Source organism: Lissotriton vulgaris, chromosome 11, assembly GCF_964263255.1.
Source record: "Lissotriton vulgaris chromosome 11, aLisVul1.2, whole genome shotgun sequence".
NCBI classification, from domain to species: Eukaryota; Metazoa; Chordata; class Amphibia; order Caudata; family Salamandridae; genus Lissotriton; species Lissotriton vulgaris.
In genome coordinates, this window is record NC_141699.1 from 1,105,627,910 (window position 1) to 1,105,653,949 (window position 26,040).

At 45.3% G+C, this 26,040-nt stretch overlaps 1 protein-coding gene across 1 annotated transcript in view; it reads left to right on the forward strand.

The window, feature by feature from the left end:
• LOC147684246 (putative cation-transporting ATPase 13A4) overlaps window positions 1-26,040 on the forward strand; it is a 385,092-nt gene that overhangs the window by 59,665 nt on the left and 299,387 nt on the right. The window contains exon 3 of the mRNA XM_086944646.1: window positions 17,152-17,298. Within this exon, the coding sequence (XP_086800772.1) occupies window positions 17,152-17,298 (147 nt within the window). The remainder of the gene's footprint in view (window positions 1-17,151; window positions 17,299-26,040) is intronic.

Sequence of the window (26,040 nt, forward strand, 5' to 3'; positions counted from 1 at the left end):
GACGGGTTCCCTAAGCAAGCGCCAGGATGCCCTTTGGGTGACAGGTTGCGCTATATAAGTACACCTACATTTACATTACATTTACATTTACATATTATTTTAATATTTTTAAATACTAAGGGTTTGTTATTCTAATTATTAATATTCATATTTTTATCTTATGATTTGTGTTTTATTAATAGATTATTTATTTAAATGTTGTAGGAAATTGGGTTATTATTGGTTGTGCAGGATGTTGTGCCTACTCAAATATTAGGAGTGCAATTTCCCTTTACCAAGCACCCCATTGTCGCTTTTGATTCTTACAGGGTAGTGTAATAATCCAAGGCCTTTTCATGGGAGGTGTTGTGAGCTAGTAATCACCATTCGCTGGCCAAAATAATAACACCCAAAATATATATCCAGTCAGTTCATTTATTACACACATACTACTAAATACTACACATTAGTTTGCAAATAAATACATCAGGCAGATTGAAAATACCTTATATGACATTCTGCAATCATATTTGAAACCTAAGGGGTCATGATCCCGAAAATCACACTACCCCCCACTTATACTAGAGAGACATCACAATATAGGGAGGGTATCACTTTAAAAACAACAAGCCTATTACCTTTATCAAGGATCTTCACAATGTATAAAGTAAGCATATTGGCTATATCAAAAGTGCACCACAAAGCAATTGTCGAAACTCATCAACATTTCACTATAGTCATTAATCATGTGTCAATACAATCCATAAAGTCAAAAAAGCATTTCAACATTGATCAAAAAATCATTGTCAGTGTAATGAATAATAAAGTACTGAAAATTAACTATGTGGCTGTATAATTTTTTTATACTTTCAGGCCTCATAAAATGCAGCCATAGAACCAACCCTCAGAGATGGCTGCACTCCGAGCTGCAGAGCAAAAGCTCCAAACTCGGGAGTGCTTTAAAAACATGCAAAAATCCTCTGGGTTCCTTAATGTTAGGACGTGAGTCACTTTTAAATTGTGTTCTGGGGGTGCTGCAACTCTAGCTGCCCCTGCAGCACTTCCTAAACTTGTTGGTGTGCTCCTGCCCTCCTGAGGTGACCACAAGAAGAAGAACAATATTGAAATGTGCATCCATTAAGGCAGCTAGGGGCACTGAATATTTTAACAGTGGGTTCCTGTTGTGGTCAGGATCCCCCTGTCTTTTTCCTTGGCATTTTTCCTCTTTATCCTGAGGTGTCTGGTCCCACCTGAGACACGCCCAAAGTAACTGGAGTGATGGGGCCTGTGGGGGGGGGCAAGGCCCTGACACCCTGACCAGCCTCCTCAAACTCAGTCACCTCCCTAATCCCACATGGGAGCCAGCATGGCCTTCTTTTCCCACTTGTGCTCAATGTGGACAAGACGCAGCCTGCTGTGTGGCCTCTGACACCCAGACACATGCATGGATGACTGCTTGATGGAATGTTAGTGTTTGGAATGTGTGCATGCGTGAATCAGTTGGATGAAGGGCTGAGCAGCAGTGAAGCTGCTCCTGGTGGGGCTCCTACTAAGACTCTGACTTCACCTCTCTGTATCCAATTTACCACCTCAATAAATCTACGTGGTAAACTGTCTGGCTTGGAGTGTCCTTTCTTCAATACTACAACGGGGCACTCTCAGCCCTTTCCTTTGCTGTGGGTCCCTGGACTGGGGTCCCTGACTCCCAAATCTTCTTTATGCTGGCCCCGGGGGAGATAGGGATCCCCAGGGACAAAGAGTGGAACTCTCATGTACGCCTCCTCCCTTGAAATAATTAATTAAATCTCATGCTGACCACCCAGTATTGCCCACCCTGGAGATAATATCTAAGAACACTGAAAAACCCCTAGCGTTCCATTTTCAAAGGTGGTCAAAGGTAACAAAGCGTCAAAAGTCCATAACTCAGGCCTGTTCAGAAGATTTGGGTAATAGTGTGCTCTTTTTCATGCTGGTAACGAGGTCTAACCAACAGGAGCAGATTTAGCAGACCCTCTCACCTCCAAGGGGGCACATTCTGCAGGGAGCTGATTTTACTGGCTCCCTTGACAGCTTTCCTCTTTTCCATTCTGTCTGGTGCTCCTGACCTCCTGCTGGGACACAGAAGTACATATCTTCCATCAATTGGTCCTCAGAGGAAGTAAGGGGTCAATCCTCATTAGCCCTTGGAGAATCCCACTGGTCTAGGGGTCAACTGGGGGTACACTCCTTGTTCCTTTAGGCCATTCTTCGAGCTGCTCATGCATACTACTGCAGTCGTAGTCCCAGTGTCCAGAGCCCAACAGCAAAAAACACTTTTTCTACCTTGTGCAAGAGTTTTTAAATGGGGATGGAATGTTCTGGAAGCCAGGCATGCCTGGCCAATCATAGGATGCCACATCAACTCTAGACCCCTGTCACATCTTTTCTGTACTGCTTGCTGGGACAGTCCAAGATGGCACAGTTCAGAATTCACTGGTCACATCTCCTCTGAGATCTCCTCTGAGAGCCTCAGCTCCACGCCTCGCAGACATCTCTGCCAGGTCTTTTCCCAACAAAACTTCAAACAGTTGTCAGCTCCTGTGTTGGCTCCAGTTGTCTGGGCTTCCTCCTTTGTTCAGTAGCCCTGGACTTTTTCCAACCCAGATATAGTGTGCCAGCTGATTAACACTAATAGATTTTATTCCCAAAGCCTTCCTCCTCAGGATCTGAGGATGCACTTTTAATGACTTCTTTTTGTGTAGGAGGCCTTTGTTCCTTCTGCTGGGGAGCAGGGTAATTAACTTGGACCAGCAGGGTAACAAAAACCCTGGACTCTGATCATGAGCTGAGCCAGAGACATTGTATGATCTTCACACTTATGTATTTGAACAGGATGCACACTTTCCACTCCAGTTTGATATCATGCTGGACTTTCTGGGCCAAAAGGAAGTGATTCTGCACTCTAAGGCAGATTACCCCCTAATTGTGTAATACTGTGTTAGTTCAGAAGAACAGTTAACAATACTGACTTTACTTATGGGTGCCCACTAATATTATAACGTCTATCCCAGGCCACAACCTAGCCTTGCAGAGTCTCCCCAGTGCTAGGCTATATGTGTGTAGTTACAGAGCGGAGCATGATGGAAGTCTCATAGTGCCTGCCCTCACATGTGTGCACATGTGTTGACATGTAACCAGCTAAGTGCCCCTTACCCTAGATGCATTGCAGGGTCCTTATCTTAAAGGGTGGACACTGGCGGTAAACACATGCAGTCCATGTGCCAATTCATTACTGTGGGTAAGACACATGTAGTAAAATTTGCCTACAATAAGTACAAAACCTTGTGATCCAAAAAGCACAAAATAAAATCTGGGGGCACTGAATGGACGAAACCCAACAAGGAATATATCTTATCTTGTACAAACTCAGCATATTCAGTACATGATTCTGGTAAAAATATAACTAACCGATTCTGGTAAAAAATAACTAACCGATATTAAAAGAATATATTTATTTACAATAAGAATCCAACATCTGTAAACTAAATTTATATTATTGTGCCTAAGCATGGGCGAATTTTGCGAATCTCGCGTTCGCGAATTTTGCGGATTTGCGAACTCGCAATTCGCAAAATCCACGAATTCTCGCGAATTTGCGGATTTTTTTTTTTTGTGTTCGCGCGGGTTTCTGCCAGTTCGCGAGTGTTTTGTACAATTTCGCAAACGCGAACTTACCTGTCGGGTCGCAAGTTTTGCGAACTTGTTGTTTCTACGTGTCCAGCCTGTTTGGGACACTCTTCTTCATCACTGCCACTCTCTGTCACCAATGCCACTCTCTGACTACTCATGCCACCCTCTGGCCCACCCATGCCACCCTCTGTTTCATCACAGCACCCTCTGGTTGTCCAGTCAGTGTACATTATTGTGGCAAAGCAAAGCACACCTTCCCTGCCTCAAGTGACCTGAATTAATTTGGGGCTGATTAATGTGTCACAGAATATTTTTTTAGCTGGCACCTGCTTCCTTAGTGCTTCCTGATTAGTGATCTTTTGCACTTGCTAAGTGCTTTCATTGTTGCAAAATTAGTTACAACACCTGCCCTGCCCCAACTGACAATAATGAATTAGGGGCTGATTAATGGATTTGAACTTCCAGCCTGGCTCCTGCTTGTCTCCCTTAGCTGTAATTCAGGACCTTTGTGGCATATGTGTAACTATTCTGAGGTTCAGAGCAGGGTCACATAATAGTTGCAAGTAGGCAACTGAACTCTGGAGGGGCCCCTCAGGAAGCACTACAGGAAATGGCTACTAATGATGAGCCTGAACTTTTGAACCTGGTAAGTAGTTTCAGTTTTGCTAAGATCGTATTTCTGCAATTTAGCGCTTATTCGCGGGGCGCGAAGTTGTACTGGGAAGCCGCGAACTCACGTGAACAGTGCGAGCAAGCCATAAAATCCGCTGCTCGCGGATTTGCGGATTTTGCGGGAGATTCGCGAATCTCGCGGATTGCGAATTTACCGAAAATCCGCAAAATCCGCGAGCGAAACGGATTTTCCGCCCATGCTTAATTGTGCCAGACCAAATGAGAAGCCTATATTTTGGTGAATTGTTGATTTTACTTAGGGTTGACTTTCTGGACTGTTTATTGGAACTCTAGATCTAAATGGAACAGTTCCCTTTCATTGCTGCCTGCTACCCTGCTGCCTGGACCCGTGACCGCGTGCATTCACATAGCGCCTGGTATCGTAGCCTGCACAGAGCTAATAGTGCCCATTTTCGCAGCATTGCTGAATCAAAACTAACGTAGCCTGCTCATTTATAACATTGAAATTGTACCTGCTGATTAATATTGTGCACGTTAGCGCTGCATTGTTGGGAATTAAATTGCCGTAGCCTGCTATTTTATTCATTGCCGGTCCTCGGCTGTGCCCCATTTCGCTTTTCAGTTTAAGTAGCCATTTTGTTGTTGTTGTGTCCACTCCTGGCCAGTGTCTCCTCCCCGCTCCCGCCTCCCAGCTGACCCTCCCTCCCACAGACAGAGTAAGCTCGTCCCTTCCTTCCTAGCGCTGTGACCACCTGGGCTTGCCCCGAAGCGGTCGCTCCCCCATGCTCCATTTCTTGCTGCCTGATCGTGTGCCTCATTGCTGCCTGCTACCCTGCTGCCTGGACCCGTGACCGCGCGCATTCACATAGCGCCTGGTATCGTAGCCTGCACAGAGCTAATAGTGCCCATTTGCGCAGCATTGCCGAATCAAAACTAACGTAGCCTGCTCATTTATAAAATTGAAATTGTACCTGCTGATTAATATTGTGCACGTTAGCGCTGCATTGTTGGGAATTAAATTGCCGTAGCCTGCTATTTTATTCATTGCCGGTCCTCGGCTGTGCCCTGTTTCGCTTTTCAGTTTAAGTAGCGATTTTGTTGTTGTTGTGTCCACTCCTGGCCAGTGTCTCCTCCCAGCTCCCGCCTCCCAGCTGACCCTCCCTCGCCCCCGCCCCCTCCACCATCCACATATGACAGATGCTTATGCGCGCAGCATTCACAACAGCGGTCGCGCCCCATGCGCGCCGAAGGTGTGCCAAAGGTAAGCCCATCTACGCCCGTCCGCGCCTGGACCGCGCCCAGCGCCAGACCCCCTGGTCCTCGCAAAACCCACTCCACCCGCATAATGTACGATGCCGCCACCCTCCTAGCCCTCAACCCCTGACGCACACCACAATGCTACGAAGCTGCCCCAGGACATACCCACGGTCCCTTCGCCTGCCACTCCTGCAAGTTCGCCTGCATCAAGACCCACACCAAATCCACTAACTCCAAACACAGCTCCGGCCCTAACCACCTGAAGTGCATCCTGCTGAACACCCGTTCGGTCCACAGACACGCCACTGAACTCTGGGACCTACTCGACACTGCTTCACCAGACATCGCCTTCCTTACAGAAACCTGGATGAACCCCTCTTCAGCGCCCAACATCGCCATAGCCATCCCGGACGCCTTCAAGATAATCCGAAAAGACCGCACCAACCAAACAGGAGGAGGCATCGCCATCGTCCATAAGAACACCATCAGAATCACGACCAGCCTCGACGATAACCTTGCAACAGCCGAACACCTCCACTTTCAGATCCACACCGACACCAGGACCACACTCAGAGGCACCCTCATCTACAGACCACCAGGAACCCGTAAACAATTTAGCGAAGACATCACTGACTTCATCAGCCCACATGCCCTCGCCTCCGAGAACTACATTCTACTGGGGGACCTCAACTTCCACCTGGAAAAGAAAAACGACAGCAACACCACCACCCTTCTGGACAACCTGGCCAATCTTGGTCTTAAACAACTTATTGACACCCCCACCCATATAGCCGGACATACGCTCGACCCTATCTTCACCTCCAGCAAGCACATCTCCTTCGATCACACCACAGCTCTCCATTGGACGGACCACAGCTGTGTTCACTTCAGCTACAAAACTACCTCGACCCACAACCCCCCACAACCTATTCCACGAAGAAACTGGAACAAAATCACCACCGACCAACTCCTCACATCGCTCAAACAAAACCCTCCCGCCCTCTCATCGGACCCAAACCAAGCGGCCACCAAACTCAAACAATGAATCATTCACAGCGCGGACGAACTAACACCCTCTAAAAACCACCACACCAAACAAGGTAGCAAAAAAGCCCCCTGGTTCAACGAGGACCTTAAGAAATCCAAGAAACGATGCCGTACTCTCGAGAAAACATGGAGAAAAAACCCAACCACTGACAACCTAACCACCTTCAAGACAGCCACCCGCAAACACCACCAATTGATCCGATCCACCAAGAAATCAGCATTCAAAGATCGCCTCGACAACAACGCCCAAAACAGCAAGGAACTATTCAACATCGTCAAAGAATTTACCTACCCCACCACAGCCTCAAACGACATTACTCCCTCCCAAGACCTCTGCAACTCGTTATCCTCTTTCTTCTACAACAAAATTGCCGACATACATAACAGCTTTGTGAACATTTCCAAAGAACAGTCCACTCCACCCACCTCCGAACCTAAACCGCCCTCTAACATCCTTAACGCCTGGAACCCAATTACCACTGAAGACACCATCCGCCTAATGAACTCCATCCATTCAGGCTCGCCAACCGACCCCTGTCCCCACCACATCTTCAACAAAGCAGAGTCCATCATCGCACCCCATCTCCGTGATGTCATCAACTGCTCCTTCAACTCCGCTACCTTCCCAGAAAGCTGGAAACACACCGAACTCAACGCCCTCTTGAAGAAACCCACAGCGGACCCCTCTGAACTTAAGAACTACCGCCCCATCTCCCTCCTCCCATTCCCTGCCAAAGTCATTTAGAAAGCGTCAATAGACAGCTCGCCACCTTCCTTGAATCCAACAACTCCCTCGACTCCTCACAGTCCGGCTTTCGAGCCAAACACAGCACCGAAACCGCCCTTATTGCAGCGACAGACGACATCCAAACACTACTGGACAACGGAGAAACCGCTGCCCTCATCCTACTCGACCTCTCCGCCGCCTTCGACACAGTCTGTGATAACACCCTCATACAACGCCTCAGCAACATCGGCATACAAGGAAAAGCCTTGGACTGGATCATCTCGTTCCTCGCCGGGAGAAACCAGAGAGTCCGACTCCCCCCATTTAAATCAGAGGCCACCGAAGTCATCTGCGGAGTACCACAAGGATCATCACTCAGCCCCACCCTCTTCAACGTTTACATGAGTCCCCTTGCATCCATCGCGCGACAACACAACCTTAACATCATCTCTTACGCTGACGACACCCAGCTGATCCTTTCCCTTACCAAAGACCCTAACACCGCCAAAACCAATCTTCATGAAGGCATGAAAGAAGTAGCTGAATGGATGAAAAACAGCCGCCTAAAACTTAACTCAGACAAAACGGAAGTCCTCATCCTAGGATCATCCCCCTCTGCCTGGGACGACTCATGGTGGCCATCGGCCCTGGGCACAGCACCCATACCCACAGACCACACACGTAACCTAGGCTTCATCCTAGACTCCTCCCTCTCGATGACCAGACAAGTCAACGCAGTCTCATCCTCTTGCTTCAACGTACTTCGTATGCTCAAAAAAATCTTTTGTTGGATCCCCACCGAAACAAGAAAGACTGTCATCCAGGCACTGGTCACTAGCCGACTGGACTATGGAAACACCCTCTACGCCGGAACCACAGCCAAATTACAGAAAAAACTCCAACGCATCCAAAACGCTTCAGCCAGACTCATATTTGACATCCCACGCCAAGCTCACATTACCGGTCACCTGAAAGACCTCCACTGGCTTTCCGTCAACAAGAGAATAACGTTCCGTCTCCTCACCCACGCACACAAGGCCCACTACAAACTTGGACCCGAATGCCTCAACACACGACTGTCCTTCTACACCCCCACCCGCAAACTACGATCGTCCAATCAAGCCCTCGCCGCAGTCCCGCGCATCCATAGATCCACCATGGGAGGAAGATCCTTCTCCTACTTGGCGGCCAAAACCTGGAATTCTCTCCCCACTCACTTCCGCCTCACCCAGAACCACATTTCCTTCAGGAAGGAACTTAAAACCTGGCTATTCGATAAATAATGCACCCCCCCCCCCCCAAGCGCCTTGAGACCCTCTGGGTGAGTAGTGCGCTATACAAATTCCTGAACTTGAACTTGAACTTATCTAGGCACACTAGTCTGCAATAGTAAGAGTACTTACCTCATCCCTGTAGCATGCTAAGAAGAGAATGACCAGCATGATGAACAAGTAAACCCTCCAAAGAGTGGGAACACAGAGGAGTCGTTAAAGAAGAAAAATTAACACCTTTGTATTAGTTTCCTACTGTGTCCATTTACCCTGGTATTACCGTGGGTGAGACGCAAGTAGTGAGACTCATCCACGGTACAAAATCCAAACCAGTTGATCAAAAAGCAAAAAATCTTGGTAAACTAAATGGGGGGAATCCCTTTTGCAACAAATGTAGTGTTTATTTTTGTATGTATTCAAAAGTAAATATTATTTGGTGAGTTATGATAATTTTTTTTACATTATATATACTTTTTTAAAACTGTACTGTCAGTTTTAAACATAACATGTATTTTGAAAGTTATTATACCATTTAACACTTAAAACTCAATATAATTACCTAGTCAATATTTTTTACTGTAAGTGCAAAGTATGTAAATTATTCAATATTTTTTAATTATATAGCTGGCAGTCGATGTGTGCACGCGCTTAATGCACCTCAGGAACCGAGCTGCTGCTCGTTTTAATACTACCTTGTTTTTTATTTCTTTTGAGATTTTAGTTATTATCCCCTGTTCTTAACTTGCGCTGACAGCGCCTGGCCCTTACTTGCATTTAACTTTGGGACACTCACCGCTGTTTGGCGGGTCCGCTTCCCGGCGCAGGTCCGTTTTTAGCGCCATCTTGGATGGGGATGGTCGAGCATTAGCGCTGATTGGCTGGTATTGCGCTCTAGTCGCCAGGAGGACGCTAGGCGTATACTTAAGAGAGGTAAATCTCTTGCTCTTCCTCTATAGCTGGCAGTCGATGTGTGCACGCGCTTAATGCACCTCAGGAACCGAGCTGCTGCTCGTTTTAATACTACCTTGTTTTTTATTTCTTTTGAGATTTTAGTTATTATCCCCTGTTCTTAACTTGCGCTGACAGCGCCTGGCCCTTACTTGCATTTAACTTTGGGACACTCACCGCTGTTTGGCGGGTCCGCTTCCCGGCGCAGGTCCGTTTTTAGCGCCATCTTGGATGGGGATGGTCGAGCATTAGCGCTGATTGGCTGGTATTGCGCTCTAGTCGCCAGGAGGACGCTAGGCGTATACTTAAGAGAGGTAAATCTCTTGCTCTTCCTCTATAGCTGGCAGTCGATGTCTGCACGCGCTTAATGCACCTCAGGAACCGAGCTGCTGCTCGTTTTAATACTACCTTGTTTTTTATTTCTTTTGAGATTTTAGTTATTATCCCCTGTTCTTAACTTGCGCTGACAGCGCCTGGCCCTTACTTGCATTTAACTTTGGGACACTCACCGCTGTTTGGCGGGTCCGCTTCCCGGCGCAGGTCCGTTTTTAGCGCCATCTTGGATGGGGATGGTCGAGCATTAGCGCTGATTGGCTGGTATTGCGCTCTAGTCGCCAGGAGGACGCTAGGCGTATACTTAAGAGAGGTAAATCTCTTGCTCTTCCTCTATAGCTGGCAGTCGATGTGTGCACGCGCTTAATGCACCTCAGGAACCGAGCTGCTGCTCGTTTTAATACTACCTTGTTTTTTATTTCTTTTGAGATTTTAGTTATTATCCCCTGTTCTTAACTTGCGCTGACAGCGCCTGGCCCTTACTTGCATTTAACTTTGGGACACTCACCGCTGTTTGGCGGGTCCGCTTCCCGGCGCAGGTCCGTTTTTAGCGCCATCTTGGATGGGGATGGTCGAGCATTAGCGCTGATTGGCTGGTATTGCGCTCTAGTCGCCAGAAGGACGCTAGGCGTATACTTAAGAGAGGTAAATCTCTTGCTCTTCCTCTATAGCTGGCAGTCGATGTGTGCACGCGCTTAATGCACCTCAGGAACCGAGCTGCTGCTCGTTTTAATACTACCTTGTTTTTTATTTCTTTTGAGATTTTAGTTATTATCCCCTGTTCTTAACTTGCGCTGACAGCGCCTGGCCCTTACTTGCATTTAACTTTGGGACACTCACCGCTGTTTGGCGGGTCCGCTTCCCGGCGCAGGTCCGTTTTTAGCGCCATCTTGGATGGGGATGGTCGAGCATTAGCGCTGATTGGCTGGTATTGCGCTCTAGTCGCCAGGAGGACGCTAGGCGTATACTTAAGAGAGCCATGCTGACGCGCAGCGGATACGCGCTGCGGGGACGCCAGACTGACGCCGGAGTTACGCCAGAGTTCAGCCCGTCTGCGCCCGTCCGCGCTGAGGACGCGCTGCAGGACGGGCGGGACCCTGGGCCTTCTGGCGTGCAGCCTCCCTCTTCATTGGAGAACTTGTACGGTACTCTTCTTTCCCTGAGACCCCCTGCGCTCCGTTGCCATCATCGGCTTAGACCCGAGGTTCTGAGCCGGGCCCGTCTATGTCCCTCTTGCAACAGTTCTTTTACCTGTCCTACTCAGGCCCGCATTCATTCTATCCCATTTCAGTCCACTAGCCATATCTCCCAACCCAAACAGGGTTTTTTGATCAATGCTCGTTCTCTGATCAAACATGGGATCGAATTTCACGACTTTGTCTGTTTGAGGAATCCTGACTGGGTCTTTGTCACAGAAACTTGGGCTTCTGAGTCCGCTGGCCACGACTTGCTTTTGGCCATTCCTGAAGGATACACCTTCCTAAGGCTAGATAGAGAACGCTGTAGAAGTGGTGGAATAGCCATCCTTTTTAAATCTACTCTTTCTTGCACTATAAAACCCCTATCGGTCTCTACGGATCCCTTTGAGGCGCTATACTTTTGTATTGTGCACAGCCCGGTGAGTTCCTTTTCCGGCATCTTACTCTATAGGCCCCCTGGGTCCAGAGCTAACTTCTGCCCTGAACTCTTCAGAATTCTGGAACCCTATTTTGGTAGACCTCACTTCACCATTCTGGGCGATATTAATTTCCATCTAGAGGATTCTGCCTCAAAAGATACTTCCTCTCTGCTCAATTCCTTGGAGGCATGTGATTTTGCCCAACTAGTTCTCCACCCGACCCACCAGGCGGGTCATATCCTTGACGGGATTTTTTCCAACGATTCTAGACTAGAGGTCGGCTTACCGGTACCAATTACCTGGTCTGACCATCTAGCAGTCCCGCTGTCTTTAAACATTCCCTGCCCTGATGTTACGATGGCCACTGGTAAAAAACAATCTAAAAGGAGTTTCAAAAATCTCACTAAGGAGGCTCTTGCCCCTTTTATTCGTAACATCAGTATCCCTACTCAGCAGAAGGTGGATGAATCGGCCCAAGAACTCACTGATGCCATTATCAGAGCCGCTGACGAACTAGCCCCCCTTCCTTGAAACCTGCAGCTAGACAGAAGCCATCTGCCCCCTGGTTCTCTGCTGATCTGAGGCTTCTCAGACAAAAATGCAGACAGAAGGAACGCGCCTGGCGTAAATCCTGGGATCACAAAGATAGAGAAGGTTATAAGAGTCTACTACGAGAGTATAAAAGGAGAGTCATCAAGGAAAAACAGGACTATTTTTCCAACCTAACCTGCTCTCTAACATCCTCCAAAGAGCTTTTCAAAATTGTAGACTCCCTTTGCTCTCTTCAGGTTCCTGACCCAGTAGTTGCTTCCCAGGAGCTATGTGATGATATATCAAACTTTTTCTACAAAAAGATAGACGATATTTACATAGCCCTAAAGTTGCAGAGGAACTTGCTTAGTTCGGAGGACTCCTTGCAAATTACACGACTGGAAGTTTGGAATAAAGACTCCCCTCTGTCCCTTGAACACTTCCCTGCTCTCTCTCTAGAAGATCTTAATAGCCTGCTGGATAAAACTAAATCTTCATCCCCTCTTGATCCAGTGCCTCTTAAAGTACTAAAGAACTGCAGAGAGATCATTCTTCCTCCATTGCTTGAAGTAATGAATGGAGCCTTGGAACAGGGTATCTTTCCGTCACTCTGGAAGAGAGCCATCGTAAAGCCGCTTCTGAAAAAGACCACTCTAGACCCTGGAGTGCTGAAGAACTTCAGACCCATCTCTCTGCTGCCAGCCCCTGCTAAGATGTTGGAAACCCATTTGAATTTCCATCTTTCAAACTTCCTTGACACCTCAGGCTTCCTGGACGGGTCCCAACATGGCTTCAGAAAGCTACATAGCACGGAGTCTGCCCTGACGAAAGTCATGGATAACATCCGCAGAAAAGTAGATTTGGGTCTCACCACCGTATTGGTGCTGCTGGATCTTTCAGCAGCATTCGACACCCTGTCTCCCCTGACTTTAACATCTAGGCTAAGGGAGGCAGGGGTAGCTGGACCGGCGCTCAGTCTCCTGAGCTCCTTTTTACATCAACGAGAGCAGCGTGTCATGCTAGGTGAATACCTCTCCCCTGCTAAGTCTTTGCAATGTGGGGTGCCACAGGGGTCGGCATTGAGTCCGACCCTGTTCAACATCTACGTGGCCCCCCTTGCAAGACTAGTAAGATCTCAGGGGATGGAGGTAGTGTCGTATGCTGACGACACGCAGATTATGGTATCCCTGACCCACTCTGTTAGTGAAACTGCTTCTAACTTTAGGGCCTGCATGCAACTTGTTGCAGAGTGGATGGTCGCCAACTCCCTAAAGTTGAACGGGGACAAGACAGAGGTCCTGGTCTTTGGCAAGGACCAGGACATGTGGTCAGGTGATTGGTGGCCTCCTTCTTTAGGTAGCTGCCCTACACCGACCAAATCTGCCAGGAACCTAGGCGTCATCTTTGACACCCAGCTCTCCATGGAGCTACAGGTCAACAGAACGGTGGCCACCTGTTGGGGTGTAATCAAGACCCTGAAAAGGATCGTGCACTATCTGTCCCCTCAGGCACGGAAACAGGTGGTGATTGCCCTTGTTGGCTCAAGGCTTGATTACTGCAACTCAGTGTACGCCGGGGCCAACAAGGGCTTGCTTCAGCGTTTGCAGGTCATACAGAATGCTGCAGCGCGATTTGCTCTCGCTTTGCCTTGGTTGGCATCTATGACCCTAGCGAGAAAGAACCTCCATTGGCTCCCCATTCCCTCAAGGATCACTTTTAAACTCCTTTGCCTTACATATAAGGCCCTAACTGCAGGTTCGGCTGATGCCCTTGGTTCATTACTCACCAGATATGTTCCGAGCAGATGTTTACGATCCAGCGAGCTTAATCAACTGGTAATTCCCAGAGCCAAGAAGGCTAGATGGGGGAGCAAAGCTTTCTCCATACTGGCACCTCTGATGTGGAATTCACTCCCCCTTGAAATCAAACTGCTTCCTTCCCTCGACCTCTTTAGGAAGTCATTGAAAACTTGGCTCTTTATTAAGGCATACCAGTAGGCTCTGTTTCTGTCTGCTAACAGCTTTTTATTTGGTTTAGGCGCCTTGACGCCCATTGGGCATAGTAGCGCACTATAAATAATATTTCATTCATTCATTCATATTTTTGTCGTGAATAATCTATCATACAACTGATGTCATATGCTTAGAAACACGCATGGATAGCTTAACTGTCAACCAACAGAGGGACCTTTCTCTTCATCCTGTATTTGTTCAATAATGTAGGGCAAGATTACTTCTTTATATCACACCATACCTACGTAATACCAATTATTAAAACAACAATAACGGAAATAACAATATTAATAATATTGATGATTGATTATTGTAATAGTAATAAGAATAATAAATAAGACTAATAGAAAAATAAAAATAAAAATGATAATGAGGATAAGACGAAAAAGAAGAAGAAGAAGAAGGAGAAGAAGAAGAAGATACCGAAGAAGAAGTTACTAGGGAGATGGGGTGTTCAAAATGTCTGTAATTTGCTTTCACCTAATTACAGGAAATGTTATGGAAACTTTGCAAAATTAAGTGTAAGTATGTGAAATGTAAATCCATAATTTACCGCTATATTTCAGTATCAAATGCATCCTCACATCAATTTTTGAAGCAAGGGAACATTGTGAAACCAATTACTTGTTAAGTGTGCCAATTCCAAATTTGAACTGTCATTATTTCGGGTGGGGTTGCAAGCAAATCAATATAGCCTGAATGGGGCCAGCTAAATGTAAATGTCAACAGTGAAGACCCAATGACCTGCACACATTATGGGGCATATTTATCAATGTGTTGCGTCGCCCTTGTGCCGCGCAAGCAAGACACAACACTAAAGTCAGAGTTATCAAGCAACGCAAGGCCATCTTGCGTGTCTCTCCTTTGTTTGATAAATCTGGAGTACCGCAAGGTAGTGCAAATCATTGCAGTGTATTACTCTGCCAGAGGGAGATCTTCCATGGGTGGAGCATGGGTGTTCCCATGCATCCAATCATGGATTTTGGTGCATTCACAGATTTACCAAAAGCAGTAAACCTGGGAAAGCATCAAAAAGCTACGCCTTCCCAGAGGAGATGCAACAAGGAAAATATATTTATTTCTCCTCATTGTTTCCAATTTCTCAGTGTCCTACATTCTGCAGCACACATAGAACGAGGTTAATGCCTCTGAGGATTGTTTTTGTGCAGGAAGGTGCCCCTTTTGCACAAAAACAATCATGTCTGCAATGCAGGCGCCCTTGCTCCATGGTGCATGGTTCCCTGAGTTGGTGCTAGCAGCACATTGTGAGCCAGTGAAAGGAAAGGACTGGTATGCAGCGTATTATGCTAAATATGGCGCCTTACAGCCCTGTCACGCAGCAAGGTGGCTTGCTGCGCTGCATGGAATATTGATAAATCTTCCACTATGTATTTATGTCCGGTGAAAAAGGTAATGGAAGTAAAATATATTAAAAATTTGTGTTTGTTGAAGCCGGGCTCCATTATGTTATATAGGCAATGGCACTGAACCTACAGTCTGATCCAGAAGCAATTGCAGTTGCCCTGTTTTTTATACTTGAAGTCAAATTAAATAGAGTCTTTGCTAAAGTCGACGTTCGATAAGATGCATTTTTTTAAAAGTATTATCGTTTTAAGGTATTGTTGTTAAGAAAAGATTATACATATGCAAGAAGTTATTATCTAGTTTGCAATTTGTGTATTTGCACGGTTTTGTTAATATGGACAGAAAACTGTAAAACAGCTAATGTAAATGTATTATTATTATTATTATTAGGGTCTTAGTTGAATCCTTTACAAATGACCCTCGGCTCAGTTGTGGCTCGGTCTGTCCTACACAAATTACACAAGATCTGGCACTCTGTGCCAATAATAATATTATTACGATTATTATTATTATTATTATTATTAGTAGTAGTAGTAGTAGTAGTAGTAGTATAAATAGTAGTACTAGTAGTTATTGAATACTTTAAAAATGACCCTCTACTCTACTCAGCAGCTAGTGGCTCTGTCTGTTCTATACAAATACAACACCATACTTACACCGGATCTGCCACTCGGTGCCCTACACTGGACACCGTGGCCCAGAAGATCCAGGCAGCAAGTGCTTCTGTGGCCTTCTGAAGATGAGAAGGAGTAGTTGTTTTACTCTTTTACCAGTTCTAACAAACACAGTATACTAATGCATATTTAAGGTCTCCATAGATCTGCTCTATATCAAGCCTAGAGTATTCTCGAATGTAGGACATTCTCCAGCTATTTTACTATAAAAAAGGATGAAGGTGTCTTCACAAGATTGGAAAGTTATTTCACGGTACAGGATGTCCATTGCTGTTATCTCAACCACCTTAAAATACACAATATACATTCACAAGTACTCACGTGTCATAAAATGGAGCAGGCAAGCTGTGCCCAAAGATATCGCTCTGAGTCAAGCCCCTCTGTGGGAAACAAGGTAAAAGGTCCAAATAGAGGTAGGAGTAGGACCCGGAGCCCTGCCGTATTAAAGGATTTTACATCTAGAAACTAACAAAGTCCACACCTACAGACTAACGGAGTCTGTACCTACAATCTAACCGAATTAACACCTGGAAACTAACAAAGTCTACACCTAGAAACTAACAGAAACTTAAGGAGTCTGCACCTAGAAACTAACACGTTTAAACCTAGAAACTAGAAAAGGAAAACCACCACAATAAGTGGACAGCATAGAAAGTGAGGCATTACAATCCATGGATCCAGCTATGGGTTAGGAGGTATTTTGGCCTTGCCTTGTTTTTTTCTATTTTGGCATGCATTCATATTGCATTATGATAGTTTTGTCTGTGTGGTGTGGCCAAGATTTCCCATCATTCTTGGCACCAACATTTTCCAAGCCTTGATAGAGGCATTGAAAAATTGTCACCGCTCAAGGTCTGGTCAGAATGGACAAGCTGGTCAGAAGCTCAAATGTTTGTACTATTGTCTCATGTGAGTGCATGTAAGATACATGGACTTAATAAGTTGCATGTATGTGAGTAGGAGGATTCATAAATATAGCTGCATATTGCCTTGGCTAAATGTAGGGGTATGTTAATAAAAAGGAATCAGAAATGTTGCTGCACATTGCTTTGGCTAAATGTAGGTGTTCTGCCTTATCTTTTCTTAGGATACTTTCCAACAATCCATCAAGAAGAAGGTCACCTGGATATACCTATATGAGCCGACATACATGAGCACCAGGGAACAAGGTGACGTGATCAGTACGGATGAATCATGCATTGTAAACAGAGTGATCATGAAGCCAGAACTCAAAGTAAGTTGTATTACAAGTCTACATTTGAGAAAGATAATTTTATATAAGTATTAATCGATCTTCACTATTTCATAAACAATAAATAGCTTTTAAGTGCACAAAAAATCATTGTTTCTCGTACATGTAGTCAAATATTTCAAAAGCAGAGACATGTGTCTAGTATTTGTTGCCTTTGAACCTTTAGCACTTGTTTCTTATGTTCTCTTGGGCACTTGACCCAAAGTATGTGGTTTTACTGCATCTCTTTTCACTCTCACACCAGACCTGACATGACCTTCTGCACTCACACACATATTGATGTTTGTGCAGCACTTCACTTTGAAACACTGTAGTTGGAATAAAAACATTCTGTGCAAAGTGTTCTGTTACTTCTGGGTTATCAAATACCACAGTGAGATAACAAGCATTGGCACTGATGTGGCAGCTTTAATTCACCGATGATTAACCACTGAACTTATTCTAAGGTGAGATAATCAAAGTAATACATCAAACCACTGACAGGTGTCTCTAAAACTATTAAAAGGAAATCTGGAATATAGTTCACAAGTTACCCAACAACCATATACCTCAAGAGTCAACAAAAGTGATCTTACTGTATTGGGTCCTGCTTGGCTGAGCTTCACAGAATGTCTTGAGGTTCATTCTCTGTGCAGACATGTAGAAAGACCAAAGTACTTAGGCAGCATTTTAGCCAGATCTAACTGCAATGGTGAAAAGTAAAGAAGGAAAGTAGATACAAAATATAAACATTAAGGGGCGATACCCTCCTACGCAGCAGTGAGTACAGCACTCAGAAACTCCTGCACAAGAGTAAAATAATATCACCAGATCAAGTGTAGCTCAACTTTCTGGTATTGCCAAGAATGTGGGTGTGATAAATACATATTGATGTCAACAAGAAGCATTTCATCTCACAGTTCATTAACTTAAAAGATTTTTTGTGTTTTGCAAATTGGCGGATTCATAGATTTTGGCCCGTTTGCCAACACAAAACCCTAATTGTGATTTGGCAACCAGTTACCGAATTGCATATTGGGTTTGTGATTCGGTATTAGAAAGGGGCGTGTTTATAGAGTCCTTCCTAATACCGAATTGCAGTGGTATGTAAGAATAAATGCCTTAGCAAAACATCTACATTTTACCACCTACTTCAAGTAGGTGGAATCCCATTCTCAAAAACGCCTGCCCCATTGTAAATGTTTATAAAAACATTTTTAAGAGCAGGCTGTGGTCCCACGGACCACTGCCACTCATAAAAAATGAAAAGACAACTTTTCTTTTTGAAACAAATCCCATTTTTCTTAAAGGAAAACAGGCTGAAATGAAGCAATACAAAAACATTGCTTTAATGAAAAGCAAATACCGATCCTTGGTAGTCTGCTGACCCCAGCAGGCCACCATCTCTGTGATTTCTATGATTCCCAATGGGTCGCAAACCGAGGCCTACATCATGAATATTTATCAGGTAGGTCTGGGAATCGTAAAATATGTTAAACACACATTTCTTCATGGGTGTTTGCAATTACAAAATAGCAAATTGCAAAAAAAGTGATATTTGGTAATCACAAACATTTACATATGTACATGTGGCCCAAGGTGAGCAACAGCCTCAGCAAAAAAACTATGTGACAGGTAATAATTAGTTTGACGCTCAGCATACCTAAGATACCACCCTTAGGTGTTTGAAGAACAAGGGCCCGAATGAGAGTAGGACATAGGACATCACACTGTGCATGATTGTCACCAGGTTAAACAGGTTCCCACACTTGTGAGGCAAGAAATCGAGTCAGCCAGCATCTGGGTGAGTTACATCTTCTGTTTAGAAGCTACTGGAGTCATGCTAAGCAGAGGGAGGTTAAGACAATCTTGGATAAGAACTGATTCCTTCTCATCCAGAAAAGGAGTCTGTCCATATTTTAAAATTGTCCAGACACATAGAGAGATAGAGCTCATAAACTTTATAAAATACTAGGAATAAGAGATCAGAGAGACAGATTGATCAAGAGGAGTATAGAGACAGTAGAATAGATCTACAAAGGGTGTGACAAAAAACAAGAATTTTGTAAATATTTTAAATTCAATGCCTTGGGTAAATTGCTGCTTAGTGGAATGAATAGAAATATGTTTACATAAACAACATAATTCATAAGTTATGACTTGGCAGGAGAAATTTGGAACTTCTTTTAGGATTATCTCTGAAGTTCTTCTTGCTAGTATCTTTTTCAAAGCTAAGCTGATTACCCTATACTGTCACATTATCATACTGAGTGAAGTAAACAAATTGTTCTTGTATTTATACAAACAACAACATCTTAGAATGAGAACCGACCTGCATCCATTTTGTCTGTGCTCTCCATGTATTTCAGCGAGCCTCCACTCCTAGCTCCTGGAAGTAGTCTGCCTGACCTCACCGCTGAGTTTACAGTTTGTGACTGTTGCTGATGCAGTCTCTGAGAGGGATGACACTACAAGCCCCTTGCCTATAATGAAAGTACTGGTCGGTTTATGTGATGGGTTTTTCAGGGGATCTGATGGTGTATGTCAGTGTTACGGTTCTGTAGCTCATCTGGATATGTGAGATAAAGTAAGGGTGCCTTAAGTGAAGTTGTGACTGGTGCCTCCAGGAGGATAGCCTTTTGAGGCTACGCAAAGTTAATCTGTGGATTTGTGCGAGTGGGCTAGGGGTTTAAGAAAAGGTTCTGCAGAGGCTAAGATGCACAGACATACTGGTTGTGTTTTTTGTTATTCCGTTTTTAGGATTTGATGTAATCAGAGATGTGAGAAGTTGGCCTGATATATGCTGTCCACTAACTACAGTGGGCACCTTATACCAGTCCAAACAGCCCCTTAGAGGTGATAAGTTAAAGGCAACCTTATTTGAAAGCTATTCTATTGGTAGCTATGGAGAGCAGCCTTCAGGCTTAGTCTTGAAGGAATGTAAAGCAGCTTGTTTTACCAGCCTATAATCTCTTGAATGGCTAAATGAAAGGACAACCACTCCAGGTATATATTTAAAATATTTGTATTTATTCTAAACACACCCTGCTAGTCTCTTTATGAGGCTAGAGGTAAAAGCACATTCGTTATACTTAATATCACACAGTAAATTAGCACAATATACGTTGAGCCCTAGGGGCGTACCAAACCATATATTAAGAAAGTGGTATAAGAATCACAACTTGACTTGACACAAGGCCTAGAGCCTGTAGAATCACTGGGCCCCCAAGGAACCACCCAAGGTAGTGACACAGAGGAACCACGGGAGACAGGTGCATTGTGAGAACACAGCCACGAGAGGCCGCTTGCTTCAATGGGGAAAGTCGCAGTTGGAAATTAAAAGATTAAGGACACTTAGGACTTAGGAGAGGACTTTGAGGGAACCCCTTTACAGTTAAGGGGTTCTAGGGCCAACACCCACGGGAGCACCAAAGTACTCGAGTCACCTCACCCAGGGAAGCCGGGTGTATAGGTGTCTTTTGGTGTCGAGAATCGTCATTGATTTCAATAGCGAGGTGCTGCAAAGTGCTGCTGCCGTCGAAGTGAAAAGTGTCCGGTGTGATCCAAGCCTGGATCGATGATGAGAAGAACCTGAAAGCAGAGGGAACAGAGTCTGGGTCACTTGCCAGTGACCAGGGGCAGGATAGACGAATGCCCACCGATGTCGGGTGTTTTCAGGTTGAAGAGGTGAAGCTCGACTCTGTAGCCATGAGGACCATGATGCGTCGACGATGACCAGGAGCTGGATTCGAGCAGGCCCACAAAGGATGTCGAGTGCTGCGGCGATGGTGACCGGATTGGACCCCACAAGCCTTGGCAACAGCAACCCACGCAGAAAGTGAAGAAATGTTTCGGCGCGAACCAGCAAGGTCCGAGGGACTCACCAAGTGGTGGAGAGTCAGGGCACATCTGGAGCAACCAGGAAAACCCATGGAAAGTCAAAGTTGCCTTCTCAGGGACCCACCAGTCAACGGGCCAAGGATCATGAAGGTACCTCGAGCGAAAACACAAAGGGCCGGCTCACGGAACACTTGTGGAGTGTAGGCCAGCAATCTTCAATGGAAAAGGTGCTCGGGATGTGGGCTACAAGTAATCCAATGCACAGCCTTAAGGAACGTCAAGAAGCAAATGCACTTACAAATGTGCATTGTGTCCAGGGGTTCTGGTTCCACGTACTCACGAGGGCTGCGTGTCTCATCTTTGCTGGGGACTCAGGTCAGCCTCGGAGAATTCTGGAAATCCACCTCCTGGGCTGCAATTACTTCGGAGTCCGGCGGGAGCTTCGGAGATGCAGACCGGTCTGATGCGTCTTTGGTGCCTGCCAAGCAGGGGAGTAACTCCTTTACTCCAAGGGAGATTCTTCAGTCATCTGGTCATGTAGACTGCGAAGTTCCAGGATATCTGTAGCAGAGTTTCATCCAGGTGTAATCCCCAGTCCTGTAGCCAGGGATTCCTTTCTTATACCCAAGGAAGGGGTTGGACATACTCTGGGGACCCACCTATGGGAGGGTTTGGAAAGAGGGGTGGCTGCACCCATTTCCTTTGTCCAGTTTCACGCTAGAGCAGGGGCTGGTAGCCCCTGCAACAGGTTTGAACTGTGCTATGCACAGGGACACCAAATGTGCCCCCAGTGCAGACTTCAAAGCACACTTGGAGTGCACCCACCCAGGCCCAATACACTAGAGCCTGTCTGGGAGGTGGTTATACTTCCCTGTGACAGGAAACCTATTGTCCAAGCCACCCCTGCTGGAGTTTCGTTCAGCAGCAGGAGGCCAGACTCGTGTCTGTGGCTGCAGCATCTATTTTGTGATGCCAGGGCTCTTTTAAACTGATACCTGGTATACCGGTGTGTACATGTCTCTCCCTCTAGCAGGGTGGAATTCTACCCCCACCGCCAGGACTGCTGGGGGGGGGGGGGTAGGATTCCAAAGTGTTTGACACCAAATATGACTTGTTTCTGTGCAGCCATTCCGAAGTTAGCATTTACCACAAGGTTATAATGCACTTAAGAGTATATGGTCTGGCAGCATCACAGAACAGCCCCAGAGAATAGGTTCCGAAGTCTGCAGAGGGGCCCTGCTCATGCATGGGCACCCTCTCACACAAAACCCAGCACCCTGCCTTCAGGATTGGTAAGGCCTGCCATAGGAGTGACTGATAGGTTTAGGTATGTAGTGATTCAAGGTAGATATAGGTAACCTATATCTAAATAAGGGGTGCATGCACCACCTTACCCAGGATGCAGCAGCAGTCCTGTGGTGTCATTTTGGAAGGCTTCCCAGGGGTGGCATAATACATGCTGCAGCCCCTGGTAGTCCTCTGGGGTACCTATGCCCTAGGTACCTAAGTTACCATATACTAGGGAGTCATAAGTGTTACCCAGTAACCAAACTGGAGTGTACCTAAATACTTGGAATCAATTTAGAGAGGAAAGCAGATGGGCTGGGACCTTGAATAGCAGGATCCCAGCCAAACTAAGTCAAAAACCATCAAAACACCAGAAAAAAAAGTGGGGGCAACCATGTACTCAGATTCCACCTTCCTACAAGAGATTAATGTAAGTGGCTATGAATGATTGCCCTCATACCATCACCCTTCTCACATCATTTCATGTGTTGCATTTAAACATTTATACAGTGCTTCAAGCGCCTAGGTGGGACACTGAAGCACATTCTTGAGTGTGTGGCATGCTACACAATAGGGGTGTTCTTACTTGGAAGGGTGCTGCATTCAAGGTGATCTCCAGTACTTTAATATTCTGCCCCGAGTGGTTTGTTTCAGTATCTTGGCAATGATATTCTGATGGTGGTCCTACCCTGCAGTGGTTTAGCTCTGTTATTGGAGCTTCATCTGGACTGCTTAGGTTTGCGCTTGTCCCACAGTCTGCACTGGTTACAGTTGGCTGATGTGATATCCAGTTGTAATGCCTCCTCTGCAATTTGTGCACCATTGCTGTCATCTGAAGAGGATCTTGGAGAAGGTGACCAGAAAATATGGTCATTCGTGGTCAAACTGTGGTGTGTTCCTCAGATCAGATCATACATGTCGTGATCATGAGACTTTGGCTATTCTATTGCTAAGTGCTCCAAATGGTTTAATGCTAAAATCAGAGGATCCAATTGTGCGGGTTCATTATTTTGGGAATAGACATGTGCATACTCCATCCCTTAATTTTAAGTGGTTGTGAATTTTCAGAGGTTGGATGGCAAGGATTTCTTCTTGAACAATAGCTCAAGGCGCTAATGTTAAGAAAAGTCCATGTTTCGCAATATTAGTGTAATTGTTGTGTTAGGTATTGCAGGCCTTTCCCTTGAATGGCTTTGTGGATAAGACAGTGTCTTAGAATCAAGAATCTTTCAACTGGAAGCCAAAGATATGCTTAAAGTACAGTGGTATTGAGCAACAGTGAAGCAACAGGTTTGCTGCAGTGTCTTGGAACCCTTTTAGTTATTATCATACGAAAGATGAGGTGACAAGTAGTAGCCTATTGGCATTGCTGGTTATTGATATTATAAGGGTGAGATTAGCCTCTGTTCTTGACGTTACCCTAAAAAGGGAAATATGTCTCTTATAGTGATTTTCTTATTATTGCAGTTAAAACAAATCCATAATCAAGAACCATGTGAAAGCATTGAACTACTTTGGAATAACACTTCTGGGATTTAATAATTGACTATCCTCTAGCTATTTATATGATGAACTACACATCATTTATATTCTATTCTCTAATTGCATAACCTTGGTTTTTAGATTGATCTACACCTTGCTTGGAGTAGGGTGTTTTGATACCATGTGATCACTGGCTTCTATCTCTGTGGATCACTACAAATACTTAACCCAAATTTCGAAGGTTTTGGATGTGATTATTCAAAGTACATAGTTAGAAGGCTTTTCTACAATCCATCGATAATCCAAAGTGCTCAACAACAGTGATCAAGTTTTTGTGTCGTGGCTCCATACCAGTAATATATTCACAGTCTGCACTCACACTCAGTGTCAAAATTGATTTTATCCACACTAAGTGTGGGAGGGTATACTCAGACGTGAGTCCCTAGCTCATTGCACCATCAGGATTCAAGCAAGCCGGGCCGACGACGGCTGAAATGCCAGAAACCGGTCCCCGGTAGCTTGTCTCCTTCCCAGTATAAGAATTGGCTTGGTAGTTTGGTTTGCCCTGTTCCCATCATGCACTGGGACAGGAACAGAGTAATTTGCATGTAGCCAGGTTCTGAAGCTGGGATGGTGCAGTGAGCTAAAAAACGGCGATGGATCAAGCCCTGATCTCTTGACTGGGTAGGAGTATTCTGCATCATTCAGAAACTCTGTCCATCACCTTTTCCAAAATTCAAGTCTCCATGCCAACATGCTGTTTTTCGGGGAAGCACCAATTCCCTTATTCAGGATTTTACAGGAACATTCCACGCACCTTTACCCGTTGGCCGACATCAAAGTCAAAATTGACGTATAGTAGCCCCTGTTGGCCTTTAAGATGGCAGGAGATCCTTTTTGATGGATGCTCAGGAATTTTGAGTTTCTAAAGTCTCCATAAGAGACTTTGATGGCAGACAGTGTTGAGTGTAGTGGATATATCTAATAGTGGTTATCATGATTCCTCATAGTTTGATAATGATAATGACTCTGTGCCTTTATTCTCCTCCTTCATTTGTTGGTAGTTTTGCAGTTTGTGACTGTTGCTGATGCAGTCTCTGAGAGGGATGACACTACAAGCCCCTTGCCTATAATGAAAGTACTGGTCGGTTTATGTGATGGGTTTTTCAGGGGATCTGATGGTGTATGTCAGTGTTACGGTTCTGTAGCTCATCTGGATATGTGAGATAAAGTAAGGGTGCCTTAAGTGAAGTTGTGACTGGTGCCTCCAGGAGGATAGCCTTTTGAGGCTACGCAAAGTTAATCTGTGGATTTGTGCGAGTGGGCTAGGGGTTTAAGAAAAGGTTCTGCAGAGGCTAAGATGCACAGACATACTGGTTGTGTTTTTTGTTATTCCGTTTTTAGGATTTGATGTAATCAGAGATGTGAGAAGTTGGCCTGATATATGCTGTCCACTAACTACAGTGGGCACCTTATACCAGTCCAAACAGCCCCTTAGAGGTGATAAGTTAAAGGCAACCTTATTTGAAAGCTATTCTATTGGTAGCTATGGAGAGCAGCCTTCAGGCTTAGTCTTGAAGGAATGTAAAGCAGCTTGTTTTACCAGCCTATAATCTCTTGAATGGCTAAATGAAAGGACAACCACTCCAGGTATATATTTAAAATATTTGTATTTATTCTAAACACACCCTGCTAGTCTCTTTATGAGGCTAGAGGTAAAAGCACATTCGTTATACTTAATATCACACAGTAAATTAGCACAATATACGTTGAGCCCTAGGGGCGTACCAAACCATATATTAAGAAAGTGGTATAAGAATCACAACTTGACTTGACACAAGGCCTAGAGCCTGTAGAATCACTGGGCCCCCAAGGAACCACCCAAGGTAGTGACACAGAGGAACCACGGGAGACAGGTGCATTGTGAGAACACAGCCACGAGAGGCCGCTTGCTTCAATGGGGAAAGTCGCAGTTGGAAATTAAAAGATTAAGGACACTTAGGACTTAGGAGAGGACTTTGAGGGAACCCCTTTACAGTTAAGGGGTTCTAGGGCCAACACCCACGGGAGCACCAAAGTACTCGAGTCACCTCACCCAGGGAAGCCGGGTGTATAGGTGTCTTTTGGTGTCGAGAA